At 41.7% G+C, this 22,690-nt stretch overlaps 1 protein-coding gene across 2 annotated transcripts in view; it reads left to right on the forward strand.

Moving 5' to 3' along the window:
• Positions 1-974: 974 nt before the first annotated feature.
• The window catches only part of CSNK2A2 (casein kinase 2 alpha 2), a 35,163-nt gene continuing 13,447 nt past the window's right edge, over positions 975-22,690 (forward strand). The window contains exons 1-5 of one of the 2 annotated variants that reach the window (XM_088800328.1): positions 975-1,450; positions 2,218-2,329; positions 11,390-11,491; positions 13,942-13,992; positions 21,840-21,899. In XM_088800328.1, coding sequence (XP_088656454.1) covers positions 1,347-1,450; positions 2,218-2,329; positions 11,390-11,491; positions 13,942-13,992; positions 21,840-21,899 — 429 coding nt within the window. In that variant the 5' untranslated portion in view covers positions 975-1,346. The remainder of the gene's footprint in view (positions 1,451-2,217; positions 2,330-11,389; positions 11,492-13,941; positions 13,993-21,839; positions 21,900-22,690) is intronic. The other variant, XM_019754740.3, reaches the window with a different exon arrangement.

Consider the following 22,690-nt stretch of genomic DNA (forward strand, 5'->3'; position numbering starts at 1 on the left):
TTAGGCTGAGTGTGGAAGTTCTGTTGATAAAGGATTTAGAATGGGAACACAAGACCACAGAAAGGCCCAGAAGATCAAAGAGAGAAGAGTTTTAAGGGCTAGGAGACAACATAATAATATAGGCCAAAGTAGGGTTGGCCATCCTGCTCTCAGTCCATGCCCAACCTCTAGCCTGTCCCTTCATGCAGGACTCTCACAATTCTTCTGGTCTTCATCCTCCCCCCAAAAACCAGGGTATTTACATGGTCTCCAGTGTCTCCCCATAAATCTCTTTTTAATTACAAAGGGAAAAATAGGAACTGGACAAGAAGCAACCTGGCTGACTCCAGCTTAACCAAGTGATGGAACTGAACATTCAGAGAGCTCTTAGACACGGCTCTGGAAGAAAAATCTGGGGTAAAGTGTAAGAGAAGGATTTTTTGAGGAAGGCTCTGGATGAAGAGAGGAGTAATGTTGGAGGAAACAATGGGTGACAGGGCAGGATCCAACCGGGAAGAGGGGGTGTCTCTGGGAGGGATGGAGAAATCTTGAGATGGGGAGGTTCTGAGTGATAAGAGCGAGTCGTCATCGGAGAGGGATTTGATGGGAACAGTTTGGATGACAGGAGGTCAGCACAGTGTCCGTTCAGTATGGAGGTCGGGGTGAGTAAGCTCTGGACGACGAGAGGGTGGAGGACTTAGGACAGAGGTCTCCAGGACAGTCCTGAAAGGGTATACGAGGGGTAAGGTTCTTAGACAGCAATCTGTGGGTGGGGGAGGCTCTGTGAGCTCGTCCCGCCAGACTGAGGATGGAGAGCTTTAAAAGTGGGGGTCTAGGCGGCGGGAGCCGGGGGCGGGGCCGGGGGCGGGGCCAGCACCGCACGGCGGGTCCCCCCGCGCTGCAGGGGGCGCTGTGAGCCTGGGCGGCCCCGGGCCGGGCGGTGGCCGCTCCTAGTGAGCGCGGCCCTTTTCCGGGTTCCCTCCTCCTCCTCCTCCTCCTTCTTCTCCTCCTCCTGGTCGCCGCCGTCGCTGCTGCCCCTTTCCCGGCCGGCGGCTGCCGCTGCTGGTGCTGCCGCCGCCGCCGCCGCCGCCTTGGGGCCGCGAGCCCAGCGGAGGCCGCCGCGGAGCGTGAGCGCCGCCCGCCCGATCGCGCCGCCGGCCGCTCCAGGGCCGGGCCGGCTCGGCCGGCGCCCCCCGCGCCCCCAGCCCGCCCGCCCCCGCGGGCTCGGCCTGGCGTGGCCGCCAGCCGCCGCGCTCCTCCTCCTCCTCCGGCGCCCCGCGGCCCGCCGCCTTCTCCGCCCGCCGCCCCGCGCCCCTCGCCGCGCGGCCGCCCTCGGCGCCCCGCGGCGCTCCCCGGTCCCGCCCGCCATGCCCGGCCCGGCCGCGGGCAGCAGGGCCCGGGTCTACGCCGAGGTGAACAGCCTGAGGAGCCGCGAGTACTGGGACTATGAGGCTCACATCCCGAGCTGGGGGTAAAGCAGCCGTCGTCCCCCGTCGGGTCCTCTCACCCCCACCCCGCCCGGCCGCTCCCCGGCGCAAACCGCACTCGCCCCCGGGCGGTCTGGCTGCCCGCGGGCCCCTCTGCTGGTCCGGCGTGTCCTCGGATCCGGGGTGGGAGGCAGAGCCTGGCCCTTGTCTCCCTCTCTCTGCCGTGCCCCCCCCCCCCCGGACCCCAAGGAATGCTTTCTCTCTGGGGAGAAGTGTTGGGTCCAGGGCCTGATGGAAGGGAGGGAGCAGCCCTTCTCACACGTTTGGGTTTTTATTGGGGTGGGAAATCAGCAGCTGTCCTCTTGAGCTATTAGAATTTTCTGCTTTTTTAGTTTTTTTTGAAATGAGGCTGGGTGGGAGGAAATTCTTAAAAGACGTCCAGATACTCAAAGCTGGCGCTGTCTCCTTCAGGGTGTGAAATAGAAGGCAGGTGTCGCGTCGCGCCAGGCAGAGGGGTGCCCTCTGAGGCTCCGGGGTAGATGCTTTGCTCCCCCGTCTAGATTGGCACTGAGCAGTGCCTTCCTACTTCATCTCCACAAGTTACCAGGGACCAATTAGGTGAGGAGCTCTGTGCAGAGTGAAAGGAGCCAAGTTTACGTTGTGGCTTTCATTTAGGGAATGAGTTGTGGCGTGATGTATACAGATGTCCAAGTGCTTGGTTTGTAGAAGTAGCTGGATGGGGATGTAGAGTGGGCATAGGCTTGGTTAATCCCAACTCCTGGCATTTATGTTTCTCTCTTGCCTTTTACAGTAACCAAGAAGATTACCAACTGGTTCGAAAACTTGGTCGGGGGAAGTATAGTGAAGTGTTTGAGGCCATTAACATCACCAACAATGAGAGAGTGGTTGTAAAAATTCTCAAGGTGAGTGTCCTATGAGTGGCATTACCTTTTTTTTCCCCTCCACAGGTCAGAAGGATACAAATTACCCCAGCCACATTCTAGAATGAGCAGTTCAAGCTCCCATTTTATGTATTTTCTGTCTGATGTACCCCCACTACTCCTCCCACCCCATTTTCCTGTGAACTTTCAAGAAAGTATGCGGACCTATGTCAAATTGAGGCACGATCACTCAGCAGTGTCTTTGTTGGAAATGTATTAGGTTGGTGCAAAAGTAATTGCGATTTAAAAGGTTACAAATAATTGCAAAAACCACAATTACTTTTGCACTAATCTAATAATTACAGCTCCCAAAGTGAAAATTCTGAGGGGGCTCCAGTTGTTACAAAGTAAGTAGGTGTTCAGAAGAAAGAATAGCCTTTCCCTGAAGATCCCATCATTCCAGGGGCTCCTTGAGCACTATTTGGTTACTCTTGGTGCCCTAAGTTATCCCAGAAGGAATGTTGGAAAAAAGGGGAGCTGCTTCGAAGATGAGTTTGCAGCCTGAGTAGAGGGAAACATGTCAGTGGATAATCACTTGTTCTTCTTTGGCAACAGAAGTTTCAGGTGGGTAGGTGTAGTGAGCCACTAGTTCTGGAAGGTTCGTTGTTATCAGCCAGTAAAAGTGAAATTGGGAGCAGTAGATGAATGCACTTATAATTGCTAAAATAATAATTGGAATAAAACAGTCTTAGTGTTTGGTTGAGCAGCATGTTTGACCTTTTGTCATCTCTTAGATGAAGATACAATCTCTTTTTTTTTGAAGACATGATCTTAATGAGCGGAAAGAGTTGGCTAAATTTTCCTCAGGTAACTGATTGTGTAGCTTTAACCATATTTTATAGGATGTCCTTAAAAGTAATTATTAGAATCTGGGAAGTGTCCTCAGCATTGCCAGATCATTTAATATGTGTGCATGTAATTTGTGAAATACTGAGAAGACCAAAGAATAATCTAAGCACTTCTACAGATACAAGATTCCCAATGTGGCCATTTTACAGAATTTTCTGTGACTAAGAATTTGGGGTTGAAAAACTTTTTGTGTCTGAAGGATGGAGTTAGGGCAGCTGTGTCCCTGTTTAATATGAGAGGTCAAGCTTACGCTGTATGAAAAATCACCTTTTAGAAAAGTGATTAACTCTTAGTAGCATCCAAGCCTCGTGATGAAGAAGCAGAGTTGTTGCAATAGAGAGAAATAAGTTCTTCGTCCTGTCAGAAACACTGGGGGTAAGAAGTGAGAAACTGATGTTGAAGATGTGTTTGACTCCCCTCTTCCCTAAGTATGAATGGTACTTACAAAGTCACATGGTCTTTACAAGTGTAAATATTTAAAGAAATGTTCCTTTCAGAGAGGCCACCTGGGGAAATCATACAATTTTTTCCTTTGTACATTAGTGTAAATGTTTTCAGTATAAGCTGCTTAAAATCTTTCTAGGAAGTAAGCAAGGCATAAATGAAATTAGAAATATCTGTATTCTGTTGCTATGCATTCGGAAGAATGAACTGCTTACTCTAAAGCAAATCCGGAAAATTGTCTAAACTTTTTAGAATACGCGCAACTTCCTGTGGTCTTTTTTGAAAGGAACAGTGTCCAGGTGTACACGTAAGTAACAGTACATTCATTTAGGAAAGCATCATATTGCTCTTTAGTCATCCTTCTAGAGAACTTTATGGCGTCAGTTGCCGGGTAGTTTTTTCCCCCTGCTGTAGAGGTTCTCAGGATGTGTTTAGGGAACTCAATATGGAAGCTTAAAGTGATTTTTATGGACGAAAAGCCTAAGCACAAAGAGCCTCATCTAACATCACCATGTTGAAATGACCCTTGGCCAGAATGCCTGTTTCCTATTTTCTTCAATCTCTTACTGCTCATTTTAGCATTGGATTGTAAAGTCTTAACATCGAGCACAGAGTAAGTTCCAGTGTTCTGGAATAAGACTTGGGAGGCTGCTTTGGTGCTCTAGTTAATGAAGTGTTTTTTGTTTCTTTTTGATGCAAGTTCTTTCCAGGGTGCAGCCTGAACAACCTTGTTTCCACTGGTGAGAACTATACTCACTTCTCTGTTTTTCAAAGCCTTGTGGCATTTCTATCCAGATTTCTTTCTATCTGAAGGATGGAGTAAGAAACTCCTAATGGTATCATTGTGGTTTTCTTATTCTGACAGGCTGGATTAAAGTAGATTTAAAATATTAAAAACAAACAAACAGGGTCTTTATCCAAAGTTGTGCTCCTCTATTCCGATAGGTTGAAATTATGACTAATATCCGCTGTTGTGCTATTTGGTCATAGGAAATTAGGTCCTTAACAGAGTACCAGCTGCTCATAATTTGGAGGAATCTGGAAAAGGCTTCCTCTTTATGTACTATATTTCAACTGCAGGAAGGAACTTACGTATTAATGTACACATAGCAACCGAGATGGAAGGTACATTCCTTGAGGACAGGAGCTGCCTTCCTTTTTCATCAATAACATTTCCAGTCAATCCTTTCCAATATATGACAGTGGTGAGTTGATGAATGACCACAGAGGAATTTTTTTATATCATTTAATTTACGTCAGTAGATTTCTAAGTATTTTATTGATCATAACATATTGGTTATTAAGAGGTTTTAGGAATTTAAAAATGGGTGAGCAAAGTTTTACTGTCAAGTGAAGTTCAAAGGCTGAAATCTTAAAAGAAAACTTGACCAGTCAGTAGGGTGGTGGGTTGTATCTTTTTTGACAAAAGTTGTTTTGACGAGTAAAGAGGGAAATAAGGGGGGGATGGTAAGGGTTAATACAGCAGGGCAGAAAGCCACTTTAGTGCCTAAAGTTTCATCTTTTGATTCTGAAAAATCAATTTTTCAGTTCCTTTGTAGTATCTCTTAGGAAGGTGTACATAGAGATAAAAGCATTTGGCCATTTTGGACAATTGGTAGCATTTTGTGAGCGCTAGCTGTGTGTGCGTTTTAGCCCTTCTTAGGGGTCCTTGAGGTCCTTTAAATTATTTCCTGAGTAGAAGTTAAGAGCAATCCCATCTTTTAAAAAGCAAGGCCCAGAGAAAGCATGTGGTTTGCTCAGAGTCACGTGGTCGGGGAGAAAGCATGAGGTCGAGGACCCTCTGTTCCTGTCATGGAGTCGTGGGCATGAGGGGCCAAGTTAGGACATTGGCTGGATATTTGCCTTGATGTACTGGGAGGATTGCTGATCACTGACAGGAAGTCACATCAGTTTGTTTCTAGTGGGTTTGGGAGCTGTTCTGTAAGGAAGTACTTGACTTTGGTGGCCTGCTAGTTGAAGTGTGGAAGAGATGAACCGGAGAGCTGCATGACAGGGTTCTCTGGTTTGTATCCACAGCCCCATGCTTAATGCATAAGGGAAATGCTACTTTGTTTTCTTGGTTTGAAGCTTTAATAACCCGTGGTTTTTATACTTTTTTAACCTATGCAGTTCCTCCAAGTCTCATCATGATCACCTGCCAGGTGTTTGTGGTTGGCAGTTTTATCCCTTTAATATATTAGAGTGTTTTTGGAGAGTGAACTATATGTGAAAAGAATATCTTGATATAAAAATACCTGTTTTCATGTGTAGGGCATGGCTATCTACATAACTTCTAGAGCCTAACTTTAGGATCTGCCACCTCATAATCAGGGTGTAAGAAGTGCTGTAAGTGGAGGGCAGAAGACTTGGAATCTAGAAACAGCTTCATTTATAGCCACTTGACTGTTTTCCCATCTCTAAAATGGGTGTATGTGTTACCTTTCTTGTTTAACTCACAGCGTTGTTGGGAGAATAAAATGAGGTATAGATAGATGATAGTGTTTTAGTAATCTACAAAGCGGTTTTCTTTCCTGGGAGAGTCTGGCATGGGAAATAGACGGCCTGGGTCAGACATTAATTCCAGTACTTAGAAGCTCTGTGATCTTGAGCAATTATTTAAACTGTGCCTCAGTGTCCCGTAAAACCGCATTAAAAATACTCATCTCAGAGTACTATTACATGTAGATTAAAATGTGCTTAAAACTGCCTGGCACTTAGAAAGCAATAAAATACAGTTACGATAACAGTGTTTCAATTAGGCCAAGTGAATGATTTTAGGGGACAGAACCGATAGTAGAAAGAAAGGATGGCACCATTCTCTTGATGAGTTTCAAAAGGCCTGCTGTGTGCCTCACCTTTTTATATTTCAAAAAATCTTTTATATCCTGAGAATAAAGTTACCCTTAAGGAGTTGATAATGTAATTGGAAAGATGAGACTTGAAAGATTAAGGGAAAAGTTGCTGTGAAAATATAACATTGCTCGGATAATGTTTACATTTAAGTCAGTTCCAGTGGAACCCTATTTCCCCAAAAATAAGACCTAGCCAGACAATCAGCTCTAATGAGTCTTTTGGAGCAAAAATTAATATAAAACCCCATCTTATATTATAGCAAAATAAGACTTGGTCTTATATTAATTTTTGCATTAAGATGCATTAGAGCTGATTGTCCAGCTAGGTCTTACTTTCAGGGAAACACAGAATTTAGAGATGATACCAAAATAATAAAATAAATGCCATCATCCAGGCTGAACTTTCTTCCTTACTTTAGCCTACATTCCTGGCAGCCAGTGTTCTAGGTAGTTATTTATTGCAGATGATGAAATTTATCTTAGTGGGACAATTTTTGCTTTGGTTGTGGACTAAAAGTAAACCCAGATTTGAAAGATCTGAGCTATAGTCCTGCCAGTCTTGAATTTATCAATTCATTTGAAATGAAAAGAAATTAAAATGGGACTTTCCTGTTAATGGTTGCTGAGATTTATTGGGGTCACAATCCTTATCCCTTTGGTAGATGTTAGTTTGTATATTCAGTCATAATTAAAGGCTAGTAGTTGAAATCATTCTTAGATCTGGCTTTTTTAAAAGTGGCTCAGATTACTATCAGCTTTTGTCTTTCCAAGCATCCCATCGCTAAATTTGTCTTTTGTTTTAAAATTTGTTAAGTGTTGGTAAATAGGGAAAGAGAAAATGTACCCTACTCTTGGATTACGTTGAACAAGGTTGTCCTGAATAGCTGGGATTCTTCACCATGTAGGCAAAAACCTCTGAAACGATCTCCCTCCCTCCCTTCCTTCCTCCCTTCCTCCTTTCTTTCCTTCTTTCCTTCCTTCCTTCCTTCTACCTCCTTCCCTCCCTCTCTCCTTCCCCCCTTCTCTCTCTCATTCCCTCTTCTTTCTTTCTTTCTTTGTTTAGTTTCAGAGCTTATGCACCGAAAATTTAAAATGAGTTTTTTCCCTTTAAATATTCTCTCCAGGTGTGTCCAAATTTATTTATTTTGAAACTTGATTTAATACTTAATTTCTGTTTTTTAGTTTTTTGCCATTTTCTCTACTGGACTTGGAGTAAAAAAAAAAAGAGCAACTTTTTTTTTTTTGGGTTTGGAAAATAAGCTGATTCAGTTAGAATCTTTTAAACAGATAATCTCTGAGTTGTAATAAATGAACCTTCAGTTGTCTAGACTTTTGTAGCATGCGAGATGAAATTATGAGATTGTCATGGGAATGTATGTATTTTCTCCACTTTGTGTTGTTAATGGTGGTGGGTGAGTGGAAACACGGGGCTAGAGGGTCATAGCATCCTTGTTTCTGTAAAATTCACGAAGTTTTCCTCAGAATGCAAGGAAGTTACAAATCTTAACTTTTTCTCTCCAGTTCTGTTTGTAGAATTAAAGTGATCTCTTTCACTCCACGGGAGCTCAGTGGCTTTTTAGCTTCCCACATTCGAGGAATACGTTGAGGCTAAAGGGAGTTTACTGTCCCCTGGTTCCTGTAGAGAATAGGGGCCCATGCTTTGGAGGGGCATGTCCTGGGCTGTCGGTCACTTTCCTTTTGTACAGTCTCGTGGTCTTTTGTTAGCATGTTAGGACTCCAGCTGCTGCGTGACTCCACTGTGCCACTTCAGTTGCCCTGCTGTCCCCAATCGCTTGTTTGGGAAGTTGTTGGATAGGTGATAGTTGAGCAGCAAAATATGCTTCACTTGCTCTGTAAGTTACCTTTAGACATAATGAAAGAAAGCTTAATGTTCACTGGGTTGTCCAGGAATAGTGTGCCTACCTGACCTGTTGCTGACAAACAGGAGAGCAAAGCAAAGCTTTACATGGGGCATTGTCATAAAAGCAACCTGTTTAATGGGGTACCCTTGCACTAATTCACTGTTAGGAGAGGAGGGCTTTGGGTGTATCCACGCTTCTGGCTGTGGTGGTGATTTTATTTTTTTATTTTTATCTCTGTTACCACTTCCACAGATCTATAACTGCTTTCCAGTAGTGGATGGCAGCTCTAGAATTTTCTTATCTTGCATATGCTGGTAGCATTGGCTGAATTTATAGATATGGCAGCCAGCTTTAATTTTTCTTTGAACTTTTGGACATAATTTCAGACTTAGAGAAGTTGCAAGAATCCCCATATATCTTTCACCCAGATTTCTCAAATGTTAACATTTGCTTTATCCTTCTCTCTGATCTTTTCATATGTATGCACATATTGTGTGTATATACATATACAACTACATTTATTTTACGTGTTTTTTTTTAAGTGCTTGAGAGTAAATTGCAGTCATCCCTACTTTAATGTGTATTTCCTAAAAACAAGGACAATTTCTTACATAATCCCACAGTGCCATGATCAAAATTCAGAAATTAACATTGCTATAATGCTACATGTTTCCCCGAAAATAAAACCAGGTCTTATACTAATTTTTGCTCCAAAAGATGCATTAGGGTTTATGTTCGGGGGATGTCCTGAAAAATCATGCTAGGGCTCATTTTTTGGTTAGGTCTTGTTTTCAGGGAAACATGGCATTAGGTAATCTGTAGTCCCCATTTGCATTTGCCAGTTCTTAACAATGTTCTTTATGTAAAAGAAAATCCCAGATCATGTGTTACATTCAGTTGTCTTATCTTTGTAATCTGGAGCAGTTGTTCATTGTGTGTGTGTTTCATGACACTGACATTTTTGAAGTTTACGGGCTACTTATTTTGAAGAATGTCCTTCTCTGGCTATTTTTTGATCAAGTTGTACTTCATGTTTGAGTGCTTCATGTATTGAGCTTCCTAATTATGAAAAAGGGAATAAGGAGTAAGATGCCTGAGTGGAGATGGGGAAGAGACACAGTAGCCAGATCTGCTGTCCTGGGAGCCCTGGCAGTGGAGTGGGCCTGGGCGTCGGCAGCTGGCTCGGAAGGACGCAGCTCGACTCCAGTCTCGCGGTCGGGCACCTCGGTACAGGTGGTGCAGGTGCTCTGTGTTTCATTATCTTCTCCCTGTCTGTTTTGTTTTGTGTGCTCAGAGCTGTAGCTTAGTGACCAGCAACAGCTGAAGGTTTCTCTGGCATGTGTATGTTACATCCCGCCCCCCCCCCCACACGCACACACCACTACAACGTACACATACACAGGCTTTTTAAATCTTGTTTCATGGCAATAGCCACTGCCCCTCTTTGCCAGTGCTATTGTAACAGTGTCTCGGTGATGGAATACTCCTTTTCCGTAGTTATGTTAGTTACGTAGCCACACGTGGGAAACATAGTGGCTAGGAGTGAGGCCTGCAGGGTCAGGCTGTCTAGATTTGATACCTGCCCCCACTTTACTGTTAGCTGTGACCTTGGGTAAATAGCTCCAGTTGGCTGAATCTATTACATAAGAATTTTCTGAGGATGAAATACGATTTATTACTAAGTAAAACTTTGAAAATAATAAAGCTAACATTTATTGAGTGCTTACTATGTGCCAGTGACTGCTGCGTGCTCTGTAAAACATAATTGATTGTGATGTGCTTATTTTTCCTCAAACTCCATAGCCCATTTAAGATAAGAAATGATACATGTAATGTATTTCCGATTAAGGTCTTTAATTTTTCTGTCCAGCAGATTGAAAGGTTAGCAGGTAGCAGGGGTTTTCAATCACTGCGGTATCAGAGATTGGTTTTCTGCTTTTCTGATCTGTCATCTCTTTCTTTAGATGGGATGGGATCTGTTGGGCAGTTTTACTGGCTCTGTTCCCGATTTCAGATTCTAGATATTAAGGAAATGGGAGTGGCGACAGGAAATGGGAGCCAGCAGCTGGGAAACAAGTTTGTAACTTGATGTCAGGGAACTGGTCTCCACTCCTGGAAGGAGGCAGAGTTACATGTGTAACTCGTTGGAAGAGCAGGTGTCTCACCATTTTGTTGACGTTTTTCCATTTGTGGGTGTTTGATATACAGCTGTTCAGAGCGATAGCATTTTCCATTTGGCAGTTACCAGTAAGCATTTTATTTTATTTATTTATTTATTTTACAGGACTTTATTGGGGAACAGTGTGTACTTCCAGGACTTTTTTCCAAGTCAAGTTGTTGTCCTTTCAATCTTAGTTGTGGAGGGTGCCGTTCAGCTTCAATCTGTTGTCCTTTCAGTCTTAGTTGTGGAGGGCGCAGCGCAGCTCCAGGTCCAGTTGCCGTTACTAGTTGCAGGGGGCGCAGCCCACCATCCCTTGCGGGAGTCGAAACCGGCAACCTTGGGGTTGAGAGGACGTGCTCCAACCGAGCCATCCGGGAGCTCAGCGGCAGCTCAGCTCAAGGTGCCGTGTTCAGTCTTAGTTGCAGGGGTCGGAGCCCACCATCCCTTGCGGGACTCGAGGAATTGAACCTGCAACCTTGTGGTTGAGAGCCCACTGGCCCATGTGGGAATCGAACCGGCAGCCTTCGGAGTTAGGAGCATGGAGCTTTAAGTTTCTGAGCCACCGGGCCGGCCCCAGCATTTTATTTTTAAAGTATGACACGGGTGTTCAAAATTTGTAAATGCCCTAAATGTAGCTACTTAAAATTCTGACACAAAAACTTTAATTCTATAAATTATTTAACTTAATCCTATAAATTCTTACAGGCAGGTCCATTTTATCTCAATTTTTTTGTCTTCTAATTTTAGCATGCTCTTGAACATTACACGGTGTACAATATAATGCAATATCTATTTGATTAGGTAAAATCATTTTCAAGTTTTATTGATGAACTTTAAAGGGGGTCTCACTTCTGATTACTCTTGTGTATTTAAGCCAGTGAAGAAAAAGAAGATAAAGCGGGAGGTTAAGATTCTGGAGAACCTTCGTGGTGGAACAAATATCATTAAGCTGATTGACACCGTGAAGGACCCTGTGGTAGGTGCTTGACGGTTGCGGGAGAGCGAGTGTGTGTGTGACACAGAGCCTGAAATCGTGAGAAATGGTATGTAGTGAGGATGAGTATGTTTGTCCGTCCTACTGAATGATTTTGCAAACCAGAAAACATAGTGGCCCAATGAGCAAATAGCCACCACCACTTCTGTAGGACCTAAAAATGTACATAGAAAAATCCCTGCCCCATGTTTATTACCTCCTTATTTTGATGCAGCCTCACAAACATTTGCTAAATATTTCCTTTAACCCCCTGCTCTTCTCCCAATTTTGAAGCTGATTACTACCAATTAGCATTATTTTACGTCACTTAAGTAAGCCTGACATTTGAAAATCTGGGTTTATAGGAGAAGGAAATACCAAATATCTCCATAAGGCCATCTGGCAGAGATTGCCGAGCAGGTCCCAGCCCCACAGACCTTGGAGGATCAGCCTTGGTGTTTCTCATACTCGTCTTTAATGCAGCGTCCACCATTAGGGATCCCGTTGTATATGCAGATGCAACTGAAATGTTTTTGTTAAAATGCTTAATTTTTAGCCATTTTAGATGTGCTGTTTAATTTTTTTTCCTCTTCCTGGGGAGTAACTTAACCTTAAGTGTTTATGATTAGCTAAATAAATAAAAGTATTTTTGTAATACTTTTATACCACTTCTATTCCATTTCTGTTCTTCACCTGTTGTACCTCAAATATTTCCTTGTTCTCAAAATGATAGCTTTTATTTATTTAAGAAGTAGGTCTTTGCTTCTGTCTGCTAAAGACATCCTCGCAATAATGTGGTCGCTAACGCACTGAGCACCTTGTGTGCTTAACGGGATCACATCATTTATCATCAGCCAGTGGGTCCACAGTGTCACACTGTCCAGATGAGAAAATGGAAGTCTATGGAGCTTACGTCATTTGCCCCAGATTACAGTGTTGTTGAACTGACGAATAAGGAAAGTTTGGTTTTTTTTGGACCTGAAAAGGCTGAAAAGGAAAGATGGTTATATGTTACTGTGTTTCCCCAAAAGTAAGACCTAGCTGGACCATCAGCTCTAACGTGTCTTTTGGAGCAAAATTTAATATAAGACCCGGCATATATATTTTATTATATTATACCATACCCTGTCTTATATTAAAATAAGACCCGGTCTTATATTAATTTTTGCTCCAAAAGATGCATTAGAGCTGATGGTCCAGCTAGGTCTTATTTTCGGGGAAACATAGTAGATTCTAATTGGCATTAAAAATATACACCGGTCTGATCCACTCAGATTGATTTTACAATGACTAACAGAATTTAGTGATAGCTGTCTTACTGTTTTTGTAATTTGTTACTTAAAGAATGTGTGTTTCACATGATATGTAACAAATAAGTTGAAGTGGAGGAAAACCAACAGGGAACCCCCACCCCCTAACTTGTAGAGGAACAGTCTTGCTCCCAACCTGTAAAGCGATCTGGTGGTTTTGATGAAACCCTTTCACCTTTGGGCCAGTGAGGAGCCCTCTGACCAGGACGCCTGCTTGTCCTGGCCAAGACCTCTGTGCATCACTGGGGCCCATTTACTAAGTAATGTTCTGCTTCCTTCAGCAAAACTTCCCAGCTGCAAAGATTCCCAACATGGTGATTTTTTCTTTCTATAACCCTCTTAAGCCCCTGCTTTGCTCCCAATTTTGAAAGCTTATTACTACCAATTAGCATGATTTTACCTCACATAAGTAAACTTGACATTTGAAAATCTGTATTTACAATAAGGAAATCTTGACTGTTTTGTACTTGTTGCATTAAAGATCAGAGTGCTTTAAAAATACTTGATTATATATGATTTTGGGGGAACACATCCACTTTATAAAGTGAGACATTGTGTAATGGCTTCTAGCCAAGGCAGTAATTTCCCATTATAGCTTACTGATAATCGTAGATATTTTCCTTTTGGATCCTGAAAAGACTTTTGATAGATCCCAGGACCTATGATAATTCTGTAAAATGCATCTGCTTGCTAAACCAAGATGAAAACATGTCGCTCCTTTTGTAGTTTGCAGACTGGAACACTGCAGAGTATAAATCTTCACATAACGTGTCAGGCCCACGGATAGGTAGGTCAGAGAGGACATCTCTGAGAGCATCTGACAAAATATTATGAAAACTATCAACCATTTACAAAAATAAATGGTTGACGAGTGTAAGAACCTCCTTGCACACAGCACCTAGCTCGAGCAGTTCATCCTCGCAGTTCATCCTCACGCCAGCTTTGCTTCGTCTGTACCCCACCCACTTCCCCACTGCCCACCATCCCGTTATTTTGAAACAAATTCCGGACATAAAAGTTGAAGGGGATGCTTTCTGAATAGTCTCTCCCTGTTGAGTGAATCTTTTTCATCTAAGTGGGGGACTTGAGAAGCAAATTGTGCTTGTTTGAATATTTAATAAGCATTCATATTCTCTCTTGCAGTCAAAGACACCAGCTTTGGTATTTGAATATATCAATAATACAGATTTTAAGGTGCGTATATACTTTTTCTTTCTGGTATGGGGTTAATGAGGGATGGGGAGGTGGCGATAATTACTATTACACTAGAACACTAGGGGCCGGGAAGGTCATTGGTGAGAGTAGGAAGTAACAAGTTAATTCCTTCTAGCATGAGTGCAGGATGCAGAAGGTGGTTAGGGTCCTTGCATGTTGTGTGACTGCTCATCACCCTTTGCCTTGCTTACCCTGGAATAGCTGCTGGGCTGGGACTAAGCTAATGCCTCATCTATTCCACTACTTTTTTGGTAGATGTTAACTTTGAGTTTCATAGGAGTCTTACTTACATTGCTGATAGGAAGTGATAAGTGGATACAACGCTCATGTGAAAAGAAGCAATACATTGGATCCAAACTCTCAGATAGCATGTGTTCATGCACCCTGTACACAAAGCAGATGACACAGAAAAGCCCTACCCTGGGTTATTTACATTCCTTATATTTGTAATGCATAGCTATTTAGACTGTGAGATGTTCTTTGAAAAGCATGGTTTTAAGCTGGTTTTTCATGAATTTGTTTTTATTGTTTTCCAAACACCACAGTCTTAACTTGTGGGTAAAGTTTTGGGGCCATTCACAATATGAAAACCAATATAAGAAAATAACATTTTCAAAAATCAGAAGTGGTATTGTTCTTTAGGAGCATTTAGAGAACTTTTAGGTGATTACAACTCTGGCGGTAAATAAAAGGCTTGTGATTTTGTTGCGATGGAAGTTAGGAACAAAACCAAATCAGCAGTTGGAATATGCTGGTCCCAGAATGGCACTTTTGGGTGAAAATAAAAGAACTTTATCCTCACATTTAAATTTTCTTAGGTAATTACTCTAAAATAAGGTTAATAAATGAAAAGTAAGCAAAAGAAGACATTATGACTTAACAAAACAACAGGCAAGTTTTATTTACAGAGTAACATTCCCCGGATGTGTGACTTCTTAAAGGTAAAAAACCTGTAGTGAACTCGTGGGATGTCAAGTTTTTCATTAACTAGCACTGTCGTGTTTAGCTGATAGAATACTGTGCTGATGTCACTTTTGCTATGAATGACCCAGGTTTATCAAGGTGTATATGTGGTGCATGCATTTCTTCAGAAATGGGCAGGCTTTATTGAAACCAAACGTTTTTCTAATGCAAAAGTTTCAAAGTTGGTCTTCTTGGAGCTTCATAGTGATAATTCTTCCGTTTTAAAAGCTTCTTAATGAGTTCTTACCAGTTGTCCAGCCACACGTGTAACATTTTGTGTTTCTGACATTGATGGCTACTCTGTTGCCTTAACATGCAGAAGATCAGTTTTTTAATTCCCTAGAGAAATCTTAACTTCTTACAAAGGGAATGTTTTGATGGCTTACATTCTCTAGGAGCTTGCTTTAAAAGGATCATGAGAAATTAATGTTTTTTGAGGCTTGCATATATGAAAATATCTTCATTTTATCCTAATTAATATTTTTGCCATGATACAGAATTCTAGGTTGTAATTAATAATGTCCTAAGAATTTTGAAGAGATTGTTCCATTCTTACCACTGAAGTCATTCTGGTTTCATCTTGTGATCTGGCTTTTTTTTTTTCCTTAAAGTTTTTAGGATTTTCTCTTCATTCTCAGTGTCTGAAATTTCAGTGACATGCTTTCATATGGGTTACTTTCATCTTTTGTTCTGGATACTTACTGGGCTTTTTCAATCTAGAAATTCATGTCCTTCCGTTTTGAAAAAATATTTTTAATGTTCTTTGATTTTCTTCCCTTCTTTGTTCTCACTTTCTAGAACTCATTCGGATGTTAGACTTCATATCTTAAAGGTCTGTTTTGTCCTCGGGACTTTTAAAAATAGTATCCTATTTTATGTTTTATATAATAGCTTCTATTTTCTCACTGAGAATATGGTTTTTTTCCCCCATTATGTTTTCTTCATGCCTTTTTTTCTGTTTTTCTTTTCCTTTTTCCTTTGTTTTTCTTCCAAATTCCTTTTTTGGTGTGTTTTTATTTTTTTTCTCTGTGACATTTATCTGAAATGTCATGATTTTTGAATGTCTGCTCATACTTTAAAGTAATGAAATCACTGATGGTCAGCCCCTGACTGGAGGGTTCAAGCCTGGCTGCTGGCATCTTAGGATCCACAAGTTGAGGAGAGCTCTGGGGAGTGTCACGTAGACTTTCACTTAGTTCGCCCTTCTCAGTGTGGTGTTTTCCTGTTTTCAGTTCATTTAGCTACCCTCTTTCAGTGATACCTGGGGTCACCGATTCCTGAGCCTTTCTGTAGTTCTTCAGTTTGAAGTTGTTTGTTTCTGGAACCCCTCCACTGTTGCCAGGATTTTCAGCTTTTTTGGTCGGCTGAGTCAGCTGGACATCTGTTTTCTAGCTTCAAAATGTTGTCGTCTCTTCCCTTCTCTTAGTTATTCTGAGTTAATCCCCTTCTCCTTTTACTGTTATTTTAGAGGTGCTTTGGGAAGAAGCAGAGATAGGATGTGTTTGATCTGCCGTGTTAAACTGGAGGTCCCCTTTGACTGTTCAAGTATGCCATTTTAGTTAACTTAAAAGATCATTAAATACCAGGTAACAGATGGCTATTGCAGAAGAGTAAATCGTGACAGGAAAATTATTTTCTTTTCCAGGTAGTATGAGAGGCCACGCACAGGGAAACCAGTTGGTTTATTGTCCTTGTGTCCTTCAGGCTTTTGATTTTGTCCTGTATCTGTCTGATTAGGGAAGTTGGTTTTAATTTTCTTCATTTTACTGTTAAAGGTATTAATAACTGGTTTTAAGGTATCACCCAGAGAAGGCTTGTCCCTGGTTTAATGTTCTGTGAATCAACAGGGATACACCTGCAGCCCATTCTTCTCAGTCTTTTTATTGATACAATTGATAATACATTTTTATCTATAATTACCTTTTACTGTAGCGTCCTGATTTTGGCATCAAGGTTTTACTAACTTCATAAAATAAGTCAGGTAGGTTTTCCTTTCTATTCTCTTCAAGCTGAAATAAAATTATTTAGGTAGGTGTGTGTTTTGGGGGAGGAAGGGACACTTTGTACTACACTTTCCTTTTTAAAACATACTATAGGTTAAAGGTTTATCCCTTTTTTCTATCTTTTTTTGAGTCAGTCTGGATAATACCTGTTTTTAAAGTTACCTCACTTCAAATTGTACTCACATAAAGATATTGATAGACTTCTCTTAGGACTTCAAAACTGTTGCTAGAATTCTCTTAGGACTTAAAACCTGTAATGTGTCTGTAACTACGCTCGCCTTCACATTTGATCTTATTTGTACCTTTACTTCCTTTAAAAAAAAAAAAAATCAGTACTGCTAGAGACTTCTTACTAATACTTCCAAAGGACCAGCTTTGGTTTTATTGCTCAGATGTTTTTGTTTGTTTTCTATTTTATTGTTTCTGCTCCCATCTTTTATTTCTTCTTTATGATTTCTTTCCTTCTTTCTTCCTTAATTCTTTTCTTCCTTGGGTCTTCACTGTTTTTCCTTCTAACTTCTTGAGTTGAAGTCAACTTCCTTGATTTGTTTCCATCTTTCTTGATTGGTAGTAAGGGTGCTTTACGTCTGTACAACCCCAAGCACCATTTCAGCTACATTCCATGGTTATGAAACTCATTTCTATCCCATCTTCAAAATAGAAGTACAAATTCCAAATTTGTGGATTTGAAGTTTTTCCCTCCTAACTTTTTATTGTGAAATTTTTAAAACCTACCGAGTATTGGACAGAATGGCATAATCAGTACCCGTATGTTATTCACCTTGACTTACCAGTTGTTCATATTTTGCCACATTTGCAATTATTTCCCTCCATCTCCCCACCTTCCCTTCTGTATCTCTCTCTCATGATCTTTTTGCTGAAGTCTTCTTAAAGCAAGTTGCAGACATCATCCTTTACTCCTAAATATGCTAAAACGGGAACTAGGTCGGACATCTTCCTACATGGCCACAGTACTATTAGGTACACTAAAAAAAGTTAATATTTATACAGTAATGCCATCCAATAGACAGCGACTATATTAACACTCATCCCAGTAGTTACTGTTCTGGGAATATCATCATAGCTGTATGTTTGTGAATATATGATCCAGGATCCACTTGATTTTTTTTTTTTTTAATTGGGGAAGGGGAACAGGACTTTATTGGGGAACAGTGTACTTCCAGGACTTTTTTCCAAGTCAAGTTGTTGTCCTTTCAATCTTAGTTGTGGAGGGTGCCGTTCAGCTTCAAGTTGTTGTCCTTTCCGTCTTAGTTGTGGAGGGCGCAGCTCAGCTCCAGGTCCAGTTGCCGTTGCTAGTTGCAGGGGGTGCAGCCCACCATCCCTTGCAGGAGTCGAAACCAGCAACCCTGTGGTTGAGAGGACCCATTCCAACCAACTGAGCCATCCGGGAGCTCAGCGGCAGCTCAGCTCAAGGTGCCCTGTTCAATCTTAGTTGCAGGGGGCGGAGCCCACCATCCCTTGCAGGACTCGAGGAATTGAACTGGCAACCTTGTGGTTGAGAGCCCACTGGCCCACGTGGGAATCGAACCGGCAGCCTTCGGAGTTAGGAGCATGGAGCTCTAACCACCTGAGCCACCGGGATGGCCCACTTGATTTTTTTAAAAAAATATTCTTTTATTGTTGATTCCTAATTTGATTGCATTGTGTCCAGAGAACATGATCTATATAATGTTGGTATTTGGAATTTGTTCATGGTTGATGCTTTATGACTTTATTTAGTACATGGTCATTTTTTATGTCAAGCTTATTAATTTAGTCCAGATCCTCTATGGCCTTAGTCATGTTTTCCCTTGATATTTCATGTTAAAGGTACTGGCTTGGTCAACTTCTCCTTGAAATCATCAGTTACAAAGCTTCATATATGTCAAAGTGATAATAAAAAGATACATGGTGATACTTCAAACAAAACACAAAACTTCAAAACAAATAGGAAAAGTCAGTCTCTAAAAGTTGCAGTGAATACTTACAGAAAACTCCCAAACTCAAAGTTGTGTCAGGAACACTAAGGCACTTTTTGAGGTAGAAATGGTTTCTGCTGTGACATGCTTCTCAGTTTTCTATGCCTTTGGAGGAGTATAAATAAAAATGAATATACATTTTAAATAGAATGTCATTTGGAAATTTTAAAGATTGATAAAACGTTCCAAATGGGCTGTGTGTTGAGAAGATCGTACACCTGTATTGACCTGTAGAGAATTTCTAGATCACTCACATAGAGGTGGGCCTTGTTAATGCTGTTAGAGCTTCACATGGAGAGGATGGTTTACAGACCTGATCAATAAACTTTCCTTAATGGGGGGAACAAAATTTACTTTGATTACAGCTCGTTGACATTATTTTGCCATTTCTTTGTAAGACATTTTCAGGTTGATCTTTGATTTGCTTGATTAATGATTTGTTCTTCCTTCAATTTCTAAAAGTATTGACCTTGGTTTTATTCTGGATCTTGGGGTTATGTGTTAACAGTGCCAAACTGGTGACTACTGCTGTCGGTGTCCTGTGAACACCACAGAGGACAGTAAACAGTATGGGGGTCAGAGAAGGAAGTGCCCACTTTCAGCTCTGTGGAGCCTGAACAGGATGGGTTTGACTTGATGAGCCAGGGAGAGGGGCAGGGTATTCCAGATTTGGGGGTGGCAGAGGCGGGAACACTAGCGAGGGAAGAATGGAGGTTGCAAATCCAGGTTTGTTTGGTCAGCATGGGGGACTTCTGGGGACTGCAGTGGAGACAGCTGCAGAAGTTGAGGGAAGCCAGACTTTGGATCCTGGTGAGTCCTGAATTTTTAGCCCAGGTGGTAAAATGTTACAGATGTATTTTGGTCTCCTCCTACCCAGAGCTCCTGAGAAGTGAATGTCAGCCTGTGATTCAGGACTTTGTAAGGTATTCGGCCTAACCGCTATACTCAGTGACTGGGTTTTGTACTCCATAAAAGTGGCGTTAGTTGGAGTAGCTAGAAACCCTATGCTGGCAGTCCGAGGACGTTTATTTCTATGCCTTAGACCAGTATTTGGTATAGATACACATGAATGAGAGGAAAGCCCGCCGCAGATCAAAGTCCAGATAATAAAATCACCCAGACTTGTTCTGGAAAGAGAATATTCTAGCCCTCTGAGGTTAGAAAGTGCTCTTTTCATTGGGGTGGCCTATTCGTTGACTTGAGGTTCAACTTGGCATAGTCTCTAGAGTGATCTCTAACTCTCAGAGGAGGAGCTGATTTGACACCCAAAGAGATAGTATCTTCAGCCTGGGTCTGTACATACAGGTTGGGGGTGTGGTAGGGGAGAAAGAAAAACGTGGGTGTTTGACTGTTAGACAGTTGACTCGTGAGCAGAAGTGGTGGCGTGCTTGTGCCATTGTGCTTGAATGCGGTTCAGTCCCAACCAGGGTCAGCCTCCAGGAGTGGAGCAGCTCCCAGGCACCACCAGTAGTGTATGCTGGGATGCGTGTTTTCATTCCCTGTGGTGCCCTGAGCTCCTGCTGCCTGAGGTGGATGAAGTCAGCTGTTTTTACTAAGATGGAAGGAGAATTCCTATTATTTAAAAAGGGACCTTTGAGAAAGAAGCTAAGTCCTGGTATTAAAATAATGTTCAATTCGATTTTTGGCAAATTGGTTTTCCTTAAAATTGTTTTTGAACAGGTGATGTATTTACGCGGATCTAAAATATAAAGGAGTATGCAGTGAAAAGTCTGCTTTATTCCTCTGGGCCCAATTGTCCATCCCCCCCATATATGTGAAATCACTTGTTATTCATCTCCTTCATATCATTCTTGCAGATCCATACAAATGCGGATGTGTGGTTTTACTTTGCCCCTTTTACACAGACATATTGTACACGCCGTTCTCTGCTCCAGCAAGAGATTCCCTACATTGCTTGAGGCTTCCAATAAAGAGAGAAACAATATATTTATGAAAAGTGTGCTGATTGGTTTTATGGAAAGTGCTGCTTGGACTGATGGGGAAAGAGATTTACTTGGAATTGATTATCAAAAGTAACAGTATAGTTTCTGACAAGGGTTTGTGGTTTTAATGAACCTGGATGCATAAATGCCACTCTGCCTCCGAGAAATTGAAGTTTTAAAAAACCTCCCAGTGGGTGGGTCTTTGGATTATTAGAAATGAGAACTTTCATTTGTATGTCAGTTTGGCCTGGAATCATCTTCAGTACCTGCCTTTTTTTTTCTTTTTAATGGCATCTACCACTCCTCTTTTCTTCTGCCTACAACGTTTTACTTCTTTAATTCCCATCAGTATTGCCTATAAAGTGTTCTTTTCTTCCAGCCTGGAATTGGTTTTGGAGGAGTGGAGGGATAGATGTTTTTTTGTTTCTTGCCATCTCCAAATTCTATAGCAGTTCATTTTCTTCGTGTTTCTTTCACTGACAGACTGGCTGTTTTGCCACTATTTTACCACATGGGCTAATGAAGTTTTTCAGGTTCTCCTGTCCACTCAGAACTTGGTTCTGTAAAGTGCAGAGTGCTCTGTAGTGGGGTTAGTTTATTTGAAGTGCAGACTATGAGGAAAGCTGGACAACTTCGACATCGTCGCCATAAAAATAATTGTGGGTTCTGAAATCATAAAGCATTAAACAGGTTTTTAAAAGATCCAAGTGGGCTTACGTGTTTTTCTCCCCTGGAATTCCTTTTTTCCCTTCTGAAGACTAAAGTGTTAGAGCCTCCTCTTTAGTCTTTGTCCCCATTTGTTGCAGATCTGGTAGGAAAAAGTTCTGGGGTTCTTTAGTGACTTAAGCACTGAATTTACAGAGAATAATGACCAAAATTTGGGATGACAAGATACAGTGAAACTAAATTAACTTTCTGTTTTCTGAAATCTGTTTCAGCAACTTTACCAGATCCTGACAGACTTTGATATCCGGTTTTATATGTATGAACTTCTTAAAGTAAGTGGAATTCATAAACTGAATTTTTTTCAGGCTTATTCGTTAAAGAAGTTTTTGAGAGGACAAAGTGAACTCCAACAGAATATTTCTTTGTACCCAGAGAATTTAGTGAGGTTTTTGTTTTTGTTTTTCTTTACTTATATTGAGCCTCCATTGTGGGACCTTTCCAGTGGAATTGAGAAAAGTGGCCAAGTTGGGGGGTACCAAGGACATTATATCAAAGATTAGAACCTCTCTCTTCGTAGCTCTTGTTGGCCCTTGGAGTTTCTTAAAATTTTATTTATTAAAATTTACTATTTTCACCGTATAATAAATCACCAAACTTAATGACTTTTAAAAAATGATTTATTGTTTCTCATAATTCTGTGAGTTAGCTGGGTGAGTCTTTTGGTCTGAGTCATGTTAACAGGGGCAGAGTGGCCCGGGGTGGCCTCATTCACTTACCTGGGATGGCAGCTGGAATAGCTGAGGTCTCGTCCTCCAGGACGTTAGTCTGGTCTCCTTCCCATGGTGGTCTCAATGTTCCTGGCAGCAAAAGAGGGCAAACCTGGATGTGTAAGCAGTTTTCCAGCCTCTGCTTGTGTCACGTTTGCTAATGCCCCGTAGGCCAGAGCAAGTCACGTCGCCAAGATTCAAAGGGTGGAGAAGTAGACCCCAGCTGCCGATGGGCAGGGCGTTGAAGTCACGTGTGGAGGGACGTACATACAGAGGTTTGCAGGGCCGGGTCCTGTGAACTGTCAGGTTAGCCCCTTCCGTGAGGTGCTCTTCAGAGAAGCCCATGCGTTCACCCT

Source organism: Rhinolophus sinicus, chromosome 8 (genome assembly GCF_057876585.1).
Source record: "Rhinolophus sinicus isolate RSI-liver-muscle chromosome 8, RSI-T2T, whole genome shotgun sequence".
Lineage (NCBI taxonomy): Eukaryota > Metazoa > Chordata > Mammalia > Chiroptera > Rhinolophidae > Rhinolophus > Rhinolophus sinicus.